General features: G+C 40.0%; 1 protein-coding gene across 2 annotated transcripts in view; it reads left to right on the top strand.

The window, feature by feature from the left end:
- Nucleotides 1-61: 61 nt before the first annotated feature.
- KIN (Kin17 DNA and RNA binding protein) overlaps nt 62-12,169 on the top strand; it is a 34,978-nt gene continuing 22,870 nt past the window's right edge. Inside the window, exons 1-7 of one of the 2 annotated variants that reach the window (XM_059663785.1) lie at nt 63-245; nt 3,898-3,992; nt 6,901-6,944; nt 7,027-7,149; nt 9,071-9,252; nt 10,044-10,092; nt 11,033-11,090. In XM_059663785.1, the coding sequence (XP_059519768.1) occupies nt 132-245; nt 3,898-3,992; nt 6,901-6,944; nt 7,027-7,149; nt 9,071-9,252; nt 10,044-10,092; nt 11,033-11,090 (665 nt within the window). In that variant the 5' untranslated portion in view covers nt 63-131. Of the gene's footprint in view, nt 246-3,897; nt 3,993-6,900; nt 6,945-7,026; nt 7,150-9,070; nt 9,253-10,043; nt 10,093-11,032; nt 11,091-12,169 lie in introns of both variants that reach the window. The other variant, XM_059663796.1, reaches the window with a different exon arrangement.

The following is a 12,169-nucleotide window of genomic DNA, read 5'->3' as shown; positions in this document are numbered from 1 at the left end:
GCCCAGCCTTCCGAGGCCCCGCCTTCCTCCGGCTCGGAGCTGGTATTTGTCCCGCCCACTCCTATCAGCTCGATTCCGCTTCCGGTTGTCTGGGCGCTGGGTTCCGGAGAGAGGTTGCTGCGGTGGTCGCGATGGGGAAGTCAGATTTTCTTACCCCGAAGGCCATTGCCAACAGGATCAAATCCAAGGGTCTTCAGAAGCTGCGCTGGTATTGCCAGATGTGCCAGAAGCAGTGCCGGGACGAGGTAAGCGGCCCCGGGATGGCCCCATGCCCCGTCCTCTCCCTTGTCCAGCTGGAAACCCGGGCCCCAGCCCCCGATGCTGAAGGTGAAGGCGTGGATCTCAGGTCCCTCGGTCTGTACGGGGCGAGTCAGCTAGTCAACACAGTAGGGACCTTTCCCTGCAGCCCCCGTCCTGGTGGGAACCAATAGTCTGGAAGCCTCTTTCTTCCCAATCTGCCCCCAAAAGAAATGAGAAATAAGAAAAGATTTTGCAGCTCTGGTAGAAGTGATCCCACTCAAGGCTTGAATAATTAAATGCCAGGCGCCTAGGTAATAACAATAACAGTCATCTCTGACTTGCCCTGGCTCTTAAGAGAAACAGAATTGTTAGGATTCACACCTCTTTTCAGGATCAGATGAAAAAGAAATAAGTTCTTGCACACTACTCACCCAACAATAATTTATTGAGCAGCTACAATGTGCTTGGGCAGGGAGATTATTGTGGTTGAGATGTGTGTGGACCGGGGTCAGACTGTCAGAATTATGAAGCCTTGCCGCACCACTTAATTGCTGTGTGGCCTTGGGCAAGTAACTTAAATTCTCTCTGCCTGCTTACTTATCTGTAAAATGGGAACAATAGCTATACCTACTTGTAAGATTGTTGTGAATTTTAAATGAGTGGAATATGTTTTAAGTGACTCTGGGGCAGGGGGGGGGGGTCATCTTTGGTCAGATCTTGAAAAGCTTTGTGTGCTGTGCAATGGAGTTTACACTTTTTCCCATGAGATGGGTGATGAATGAATCGCCTTGAAGAACTGAGAACAGGCTAGTGATGTGATCATATTTTTCTCTAGAGATTTAATTGGGTAAGGAATGGGAGAACTCTAGGCAATTCTGTGTGAGGGATGAGATATTTTAGTGGGACTCATATTGAATAGCATTGATACTGCTATTTGTTTTCATTTCTCTTTAGTTCTTTCTACTTGAGTCAAGGTGAAATTCTCACACAGAAAACTAGAGACTAGTACATTGAACATCCATATATCCATTACATTTAACATTTTTAGTATTTTGTCATATTTACTTTTTTCTGAAATGTTTTAAAGTAATGTACAAACTTCAGGATATTTCACCGCTAAATACTTAAAATGCATTTCTAAAATATTAGGATATTTTTCCACAGAGCCACCATGTATGTCATCACACATAACAAAATTAATAGAAATTCTTTCATGTCATCTGATACACACTACAAACTCACATTTTCTCAGTTCCCCCAATTGCTTTTAAAGCAATTTAAAAAACAACAAGATCAAATCAAAAGCTATGAATTGGATTTGGTTATTAGGGCTTAAAAAATAAACTTTACATTATCACCAAAGTCCATAGTTTACATTAGTGTTCACTCTTGGTATTGGACATCCTATGGGTTTGGACAAATGTCTAATAATACGTATCCACCAGTGTGATATCACACTGAGTGCTTTCACTGCCCTAAAAATCTCTATGCTCCAGGTTATTAGGACTTTCAATTCTCCCTAAATTCTCAAATTACAGTAGAACACACTTCCTCCACCCTTTCCTTCCACTCCCTACTTTTTTTCTTACCATTGACTTGAAGATACTTGGTCAGTCAGTTATCAGAACATTGACACTTTCTGGATATATTAAATTGTTTCCTTTAATTGTCTTTACCTTCTTTCTCTGACTCTTGTAATTGTTGATATCTACTAATTTGATTTGTAATAAGAATTGTTGATTCTTACTAATGTTTTCTAAAGCACTATTTTTTTGTCTCTTTAGTATTTGGAATTATTCTTTGATTAGCAGGGTTGCAAAACTCAGCTTGCAAAGACTTGATTAGGTTCAGCTGAAACATTTTGGGACAAATACTTGATAGGTGATTCAGAGTATTTCATATTGCATCACATAAGGAAGCCCATATGTCTAGTAGTGCTAAGATGAGTATGTAAAGATGACAGCCTGTAAAGTAATGTTAGAAAGTAATATTTTCCCTCTTGCAGGAACATGTAACTAGTAGGGTGATACTTTGGAATCATGACCATATATCTATTTTTCCTTTCACCTGTGTGTTTTAGCATCTTTGCCTGAGTCAATTATTTCATTAGGAGTTGCACAGTGGTTATTTGTCTAATTCTACATTTGTTATTGGCTGCTACTCATTTGTAAAAATGAGCCTTTCTCATCAGCCAGGGCCATTCAGTTATCTTCAAATGTTATCCTAAAAAGATAGTTCCAATGGGAAAAGGAAAGTAAATGCTTAATACTTTCTGAAGGCATTTGTGGTGGTTCTGGCCTGTTTGCCCCCAGATCTGTTTATTTCCCTTCCCTACGTGGGAGGACAGCCTGGGGGAGGAGAAGTTGACCCTAGTAAGTTTCCGCCTCTGTCTTCTGTCTTTCAGTATTGGAAGATTGAGGGGGAGAACAGTCAGGCCCAGAGTATTCCATTCCTGCCCATCCACTCCCTTGGGTTTTCTTGAAACTACCCTAATCAAGATTTAGTGTTGAAATCAGGACAATGGCAATGGGATTGAGCAGAGGGACTGGATGAGAGTTATTAAGAAAGCTGACTAGGCTCAGTGATTTATGGAATGTAGGATGAAAGAGAAGGACACTAGAATGCTGGCCTTGGTCTTGACTTGGGTGTGATACGTCCTATTCACTGAGGTGGGGGTTACAGGAGGAGAGGCACATTTTTCATTTCTATTACTAGTGAAGAATCAGGTTCAAATGCTAAGTAGAACAGATACAAAGTCAAAATGTATATATGTAAAAGCCTAAGTGACTGTCCAACCATCCTACCGGTAGTTATGACACGCACTGACCACCAGGGGCCAGATGCTCAACGCAGGAGCTGCCAAGTGATAGCAACTTTGTAGAATGCCCTCTCGCACTCTGGGACCCCTTGGGGATGTCGGACTGCCGGTTTCAGCTCAATCCCCACAGGCCAGGCCAAGGGACCCCACCTGCCAGAGAGACCCCACTCACACTGCAGATGCCCTACAAGCCCCAGCGTTGCCCCAGGTGCAGCCAGCAGGGAAGGGACCATGGGAGGTTGGCTCCAGGGTGTGTCTGGCCTGTCTGGCCCAGTCCTGCCGGCCACCTTCTAATTAATTTCCTTACAATGTGCATGAATCTATGCACTGGGCCTCTAGTGTTTTTATAACCATCTGAGCAGATATAGGTTAGTATGCTTAACATAAGGTTTATGTAATATGCAACAATGTATTTTGGGCAATAGCCAAAGTACAGAAAAGAGAGTGAAAAATAGTGTCCTTACTGGAAATTAATGACCCATTTTATTTCATTATATTCCTCAAAGCACTTGTATACCACTCTGTGTGCAATAGGTACTCAACAGTAATTTGTTAAATTGACACACACACAAAATGAAATCATTCCTATGTTACTGTACGTAGAAGTGTTTCTTACTAATGTTTTCTAAAGCACTATTTTTTTGTCTCTTTAGTATTTGGAATTATTCTTTGATTAGCAGGGTTGCAAAACTCAGCTTGGTAATTTGGCTAGTGATTTTAGTACTTTTTACAGCTTATCATCAAAGAGCAACTTTTTAGAGTTTAATTAAATACTTCTACTCAGGCCCCATTATGATGACTTAAATCAGAATTTAATTACTCCCTTTACATTTTTGTAGAATGGCTTTAAGTGTCATTGTATGTCCGAATCTCATCAGAGACAACTATTGCTGGCTTCAGAAAATCCTCAGCAGTTTATGGATTATTTTTCAGAGTAAGTAACTCAAAGACATTCTTATCTCATAAGCCTCATTCAGTTGGACATTTCATAGATGCTTAATATTTTATGTACGGGAGGCTCTGTTTATCCTTACATATTAACATGATAGCTATATTATATTTGTACTCAGTTTCTGTCTTCCTTGTATAATTTGTCATAGTATGAAATTATTTTAAAAAATGTTCCTCACAATTCAGTTTTTCCTTCTTTTCACTTCAAACAAACAAAACTACCTTTTCTTTTAAAACAAGTGTGGCTAAGAGCACAGCTCTGGAGTCATATTGCCTTTAAATCCACTAATGAGCTATGTGACTGGGTCAATTACTTAAGTTTTTCTGGGCTTTAATCTTATCTCTAAAATGGGACTAAAAATAGTACCCTCTTCCAGGTATTGTCTCTTCTTCATAGGGTTTATATGAAGCTATATGAGTAATATTTATAAACTACTTAGAAGAGTACCAGTACTCAATAATATTAGCTATTAATTATTAATAATATTTAGTCTTGCTTCTCTCCATTTCTTTTTTTCTAAAGTTCTAGACCTTTTGCTCTTAGGACCATCTTGAATGCCACCAGGGCACTTGTGGTGCACTTTGGGAAATACCATTCTGGCAAGAGCCATCTACACTCAGTGCTTTCCTTGCCACCTCCTTCCCATCCCCTCCATCCACTGTAGCTGCCTTCCACCTCTGTCAGACTCCTAAAGAGTCACTCGTGCCTTTCTCCATCTTCCTTTTCCTTGATCTTTCTTCAATGGATTAAATCTTAACTCTCATTGAAACACCTCTCTGATTTACCTTCTTTCCTGGTTTTCCTCCTACCACTCCCTCTGCTCACTTTCTTCATTAACTCCTCTTCCTCTCCCAGCTCCTCAAATGTAGAAAGTCCTTCAGGTCCCGCTTGGCTTCTTTTCACCCCACTCTACAGTCTCCATGAGTTACATTACTCTTCTGTTACCTTTATGATTGGATAAACATAAATTCCTAAGTCTGGATGTTCATTCATAACATCTGTCTTGAGTTATAGTTCCTTTGTGTTTTTTTTTCTGGGCAATTCTAATCTATATTTCTGAGGGCCATCTCAGAGTCAACATTTCTAAAGCAGAACATCGGATTCTTCCCACCACACCTGGTTATCCTTTGCTGGCTAAAAACTGCCTATGCCAGCCGTGGGCAAACTACGGCCCGCGGGCCGGATTTGGCCCGTTTGAAATGAATAAAACTAAAAAAAAAAAAGACCGTACCCTTTTATGTAATGATGTTTACTTTGAATTTATATTAGTTCACACAAACACTCCATCCATGCTTTTGTTCCGGCCCTCCGGTCCAGTTTAAGAACCCATTGTGGCCCTCGAGTCAAAAAGTTTGCCCACCCCTGGCTATGCAGACTGCCAAGCTGCAAACCTCAGCATCCTCTGGAAATACCTTCATGTGGATTCTCCCCTGCAATGTCCTTTAAACCTATGTCTTTCTATTCTCACAGTCACAGTAGTCATCCTCAGTGTCTCCACCTAAAACATTTCAGTGACTTCCTTACTGGTTTCCCGACCTGCAGCTTCTGTTCCTCTTGTACCTGTTCTCTGCCTGTGGTTCACAAGCCAGTGCCTGATCAGAATCACCTTGAGGGCTTGTGAAGACAGAATGGCAGACCCACACCCACTTTCCGACTCAGTAGATCTGGGATGGGGCTGTAGACATTGCATTTCTATAACGTGCCCAGGTGCCCAAGTGACGTTGTCGGCAAACCGCGGCTCGTGAGCCACATGCAGCCCTTTGGCCCCTTGAGTGTGGCTCTTCCACAGAATACCGGCTCTTCCACAAAATACCAACTTCTGCGCATGGGCCGCGAAGTTTCAATCGCACTGTACGTGCGCGCCCACACGTGGTATTTTGTGGAAGAGCCACACTCAAGGGGCCAAAGAGCTGCATGTGGCTCGTGAGCCGCGGTTTGCCGACCACGGGTCTAAGGACCACACTGTGAGAACTATTATTGTGTGTACTCCAACAGCATTATCTTTCTAAACCACAGATTGTCACAAATTAGCTAAGTAAATTATTTTATGCTTTTCTATTGTCTGCATAAACCCAACCTCTTTAGCATGACCATCAAGGTACTTGAAAAATTAGCCCTAACATTATAGTCCAGCTACTAGGTACATCTTCTCCTTGTTATTCTATTCTACCCTGACTCTCACACTCATTTTTATCTGTCTTCAATGTTAGCCAAATTCGATCATCATTTCTCAAACATGTGAATCTTTCATCTTTCATGTCTCTGTGCCAGCTGGGCATGGCCTTCTCTTCTTCACCTGTAAAAGTCCTATTTACACTTCACTACCCATATTACAAATCACCTCTAGGCACCTCTGGGCATCTCCCTTAATTCTTCCTATGACATTTTCTTACATCTCTTTTTCAATTTGACTGTTGTTATGATTGGGTCTGCTAGATTATAACCTAGGTGAAGATTCATGTTTTATTCACCTATGTTTATCTAGCACTTAACACAGTGAGCTCAGTTCAAAGGGACACCCTGAGTGCCAGTTTCTTGTGAAATAAGGGCAGTTTTGTTATCATCAATAAGAAATGGTTGTTACGCCACAGTCAATAGTGCTAAGAAACTTCATGAAAGACTCTCCCCAAAAATGTGTAGTCACTTTTGCTACGACTGTTTTGCCAAGACAAAAAGTTTTAACTCCGAACTGATTTTTAACTTTAATTCTTGAAAGCTGTAATCTTTGGGGATTCTTTCCTTGTTCAGTTTTGAAAGATTCATAACAAATATTCAACAAATGTTTCATACATCATTTGAGAATCAAACTGTACAATGGCTTAAATTTTAGGAAGAGAATGCTATATGTTTATAGAAATTACCTTATTGCTTTCCTTTCTTTCTTAATTAGGGAATTCCGAAATGACTTTCTAGAACTTCTCAGGAGACGCTTTGGTAAGCATTTTATGTATTGTGCATAGAAAACTTTCTGGTCTATAACCTGATTAGGATCAACAGTTTCACATTTTGTTCTTAGGCACTAAGAGAGTTCACAACAACATTGTTTATAATGAGTATATCAGCCACCGAGAGCACATCCACATGAATGCCACTCAGTGGGAAACTCTGACGGACTTTACCAAGTGGCTGGGCAGAGAAGGTAAGAATGAGACATATTTGAATAATAGCAGTTATGTGGCTCCATTTCAGGGAGAGAGAGTGTGTGTCATAGTTTCTATGTAAATTTATTGGAAAGAGGATGAGTAAGGTATTTTAAAAACTGTGGACCCTGGCTGGTGTGGCTCGGCTGGAATCTCATCTCATTCACCGAAAGGTCGTGGGTTCGATTCCCGGTCAGGGCACATTCCCAGAGTGCGGGTTCGATCCCCAGTCAGGGTGCATATGATGTTTCTCTCTCACGTTGATGTTTCTCTCTCTCCTTCTCCCTTCCTCTCTCTCTCAAATCAATAAAAACATACAAAAAAATTTAAAACAAATAAAAACAAAAAAACTATGGAGTCCTAGCTGATGTAGCTCAGTTGGTTAGAGCATCATCCCATACAGTTAAAGGTTGAGGGTTCAATTCCAGTTCCAGGGTTCAATCCCAGGTTGAGGGTTCAATTCAGGTCAGGGCAAGTAATAGAGGCAACTAATATTTCTCTCTCACATCGATGTTTCTCTTTCTCTTTTCCTCTCCTTTCCTCATATCCTTGGATGAGGATTAAAAAAACAAAATGGGCCATTTGCAACGTCATGGATGGAACTGGAGAGCATTATGCTAAGTGAAATAAGCCAGTCAATAAAGGAAAAATACCACATGATCTCACTCATTCATGGACAATAGAGACCATTATAAACTTTTGAACAATAATAGATACAGAGGCAGAGCTGCCTCAAACAGATTGTCAAACTGCAGTGGGAAGGCCGGGGAGGGTTGGGGGGCAGGAGGTAGGGGGGTAAGAGATCAACCAAAGGACTTGTATGCATGCATATAAGCATAACCAATGGACATAAGACACTGGGTGATAGGGGAGGCTAGGGGACTGTCTAGGGCGGGGGGATAAAATGGATACATATGTAATACCCTTTGTAATACTTTAAGCAATAAAAAAAAAACAACAAAAAAAAAAACAAAATGGGGAGAGGAGCATAATATTCCAGGGTTGATTTTGTGTAGTACAATTAAATATAAATGTCTGGAATCGCTCTTTTGACAGTGCCAAGTTTATCGCTGAAGCAACTTCTCCTTTAGATTAAGGATCATTATCAATCCTCTTCCATTTTTGCCCCCATATTCATTTCACTTTAGGAAACTTCTTACCCCTCTTAAGGAGATTTTTAAAATGTATTGCTTTATTCATTTTTAATCTTATAGGATGAAAAGTTGGGGAGAAGAAGAGAGAAGGAAATTTTTGTGTTAATGTACTACTTATTCAATGTTTTACTTATTCAGTGTGCTATTTTATTCCATTTTAGGGGAATAATTTCTACTTAGTTACATTAGCAAAATATCATGTACTCCATATATGCTTACTGCTTAATCATCACTTGTACTTTTTCATTTCATTTTTCCACCTTCCTTGCATTATTATAGTGTCACTGGATTTTAAGAGCTTGTTTATAACTAAAGATGTTAACCATTTCTCATGCATTGCAAATGATATACCATGTTTTTTGTTACTATTTTACTCTGCTGTTTTACTTTTTGGTTGTATCAAACTTGTGCATTAAATATAATCATATTCTGTTTTAAAATATATATATATCATGTACTCATTGGTTGTTAGACACACACAGTTGATTAATTACCAAGCAAGATAATACTTCTTTCATGTGTTTTCCTTGTTTAAATATGTTTCCTCAACCTAGGTGGCTAAAAATCAGAATAGTTATTTTATGTTCAAAGACAGAGACTATTCTACTTGAAATATATGTCTCATTAACTATAAATATGGAAAATTCATGTATTGCATGAATTTCTATATTTGAATGAAGTGTAAAGAATGCAAAGATAGAACATTTGTATTTACCTTCAGCTTTGATTATGTACAAATTTATGATGTCTGTGTTTTTTTTTTAAGGCTTGTGCAAAGTGGATGAGACACCTAAAGGCTGGTATATTCAGTATATAGACAGGGACCCGGAAACTATCCGCCGGCAACTGGAACTAGAGAAAAAGAAGAAGCAAGACCTTGATGATGAAGAAAAAACGGCTAAATTTATTGAAGAACAAGTGAGAAGAGGTCTGGAAGGGAAAGAACAGGTGGGCACAATATTCTTGGGAGAGGCAATAGAAAGACGGCCAGAGATGCAAAATTGCTTGTTTTGTTAAGTATTTTGTTAAGTATTGAATTGAGTTTTGTAGGTATTCTGCCTTCACTAGGAGGAGAAAGAGCATGGCTGAGTGTAAAGGCCCAGGTTTTGGAGTTGAGACAAACCTGGATCAATTCCTGACTTACTTATTTCACAATCTTAAGTAATTGTATAATCTTCTAAACCTCAGTGTTTGTAGCTCTCAAGAGAGGCAATAGTTAATGAGAAAGAAATAAGCAAATAATTTCTCCTGGTTGTAATTAATGCAGGGCTGGAGATAAACTGTGGGAAAGTAGGGGGCCAGAGCTTGCTCCAGCCTGGGGAGGGCATAAAATACTTGAGGGTAGACACAATTCCTGGGTTGAGAAGTCCTAAAGAAGTAATGGGCAACACCCGAGTAAATGGGGGAGGGAGGGCAGGCATGGTGATGGTTCAGGGGTTAGAATAAGTAGATCAAGGCATTGATTTCAAAAATATTTATTGGGTACCTCCTATGTGCCAGGCACTCTTCTAGGCATGGGGTATACAACAGAGAACAAAAGATAAAAAAATCCTATAAAATAATTCTCAATTGGAGAATATTTACAATACATATAATTTCTTAATTAGGATCTTAATCATATTAGAGTTGTATCTTAGAGCTACATTGCAACATAGGTAGCAAGTACTAATACAGGAGTATTGAATATTGGTAGTAAATGCTCTGTAAACCAACCTTCAAATTTTTTTTTCCTCCCCAAGGAAGCCCCTGTTTTTACAGAATTAAGCAGAGAAAATGATGAAGAGAAAGGTAATTTTACTTCTTTTTCTTTTATTAATGTGGATGCTTTTGTATTGGTTCTGCTAAAAGTTGGCATGTTTGGAAGCAAGATGCAATCTGTCGGGATTGCATTGTTCTCATCGATAGAATAAAAAGGCATTGCTGATGAATTGGGTGGGATGCCCTCAGCTACAAATAAAAACAAAACTGGCAAATAACAAATTAGCCTAAACAATAAGGAACTACTTTGCCATGCCAAGAGTTCCAGAGGTGGGTAGTTCAGGATGCTGAGCTACCAGCAGCTGGACACGAGGTGGCTGCTGGCACTTCCAGCCATCATGTGCAGACTCAGCGTTGTCCCGAGGATGACAGACAGAGCATCTCTCCAGGAGTTCCTTATGAGCAGATACTCCTCCCGCCAGTGGACTTCTTTTTGATGTCATTGGTCACATGTCCTCCTTAAGAACAGTCACGGGGAAGGGAATGGGGTTGTTTTGATTTATTTAGAACAAAAGAACCTTACTAATCACCCCCCGAGGGTACAACCTTGTAATCCTGATGCCTTGGGCATTATGTTTTCAGCTAATTCAGGTATGAATTTTGGGAGATACAAACATTCAGATCATTGCATCCTTTGAGCCATGTTTGAAAGGTATGGGCGCCTAAACAAAATTGAATTTCTATTGGTGAGGGGTGTGGGGGCAGAGGAGTAGAAAGGCAGTGCAGGCTGTCTGCTACAGCGCTCGATCACGAAGGTCTTTCCCAGCCCTGTGAGCATCCATCCAGCATGTTATACAGGAATTTATGACCTCTGGATGGGAGCATCCCAGCTCTCATTTATTCAAAATGCCCATGGAAAACAACAAAAACAAAATGCCCGTGAATTTATATGTGGATATATGTGGCATCTTATCTGATAATTTTTATTATCATTTTCCTGAAATATGGAATACCAATTTTTCTCTCCTAGTGGCATTTAATTTAAATAAAGGAGCAAGTAGTTCGACAGCAACATCTTCCAAGTCAAGGTGAGCTGCATGAACAGGTACCTTATAAATTGAGAATTTCTGTGAAATATTGATGACTACATTTTAAAAGCTGCAGTATTTAAAAAAAAGAAAAACTGCAGTATTGTGAATTATTTTTGTCTGGTTGTACTTTTTGTTTTTTGTTTGATGGTTGGTGTGTGTGTGTGTGTGTTGGGTTAGTAGCTGTTTTTTTTTTCTTACTTGCCTGTCATAAGATGACTGTCTTTTGAGGAAAGGGTTCTTTTGATTAAAGGCTTTGCATGGATAAACTATTACTTCTCCATGCATCCTCCCCCACTTAATGGTTCCTCTGCTACTGCAGTATTGTTTATTTTTCTGTCATAGTCCACTTAGCAAGTTTAAATGTTAGCGAGGGTATACATTTTTTGCTTTACCTGCTACATTACAATTTTCTGAAAATAGAGCCATCTCCTTGGTACCACCTCCTTGGTACCACCACCTAGTACTGTATAACTGCCCTAGTGGTCACTCAGTAAGAGTTGCCTTCTCTTCTAAATGGCATAGTACAGGCAGGAGTCCACAAACTTTTCTGCAAAGGGCCACATAGTGAATACTTTAGTCACTGTTGGTGATATATGTCTTTGCCACAACCATTTAACTCTGCTGTCAAACATAGGAAGTATGTAAACGATTGAGAATGCTGTGTTCCAGTAACATCATATTTGTAAAAATAGGCTGCAGGCTGGATTTGGTCCTCAGGCTGTAGTTTGCCAAACTCTGATATAGCATATAGTCAGGTACTTCTCACTTTTTTAAAAAAATATATATTTTATTGATTTTTTTACAGAGAGGAAGGGAGAGGGATAGAGAGTTAGAAACATCAATGAGAGAGAAACATCGATCAGCTGCGTCCTGCACACCCCCTACTGGGGATGTGCCCGCAACCAAGGTATGTGCCCTTGACTGGAATCGAACCTGGGACCCTTGAGTCTGCAGGCCGACACTCTATCCACTGAGCCAAACCGGTTAGGGCAGGAGTGGGCAAACTTTTTGACTCGAGGGCCACAATGGGTTCTTAAACTGGACCGTAGGGCTGGAACAAAAGCATGGATGGAATG

This window comes from Myotis daubentonii, chromosome 1, assembly GCF_963259705.1.
Source record: "Myotis daubentonii chromosome 1, mMyoDau2.1, whole genome shotgun sequence".
Taxonomy (NCBI): domain Eukaryota; kingdom Metazoa; phylum Chordata; class Mammalia; order Chiroptera; family Vespertilionidae; genus Myotis; species Myotis daubentonii.
This window is presented reverse-complemented; position numbering and strand designations above follow the sequence as displayed.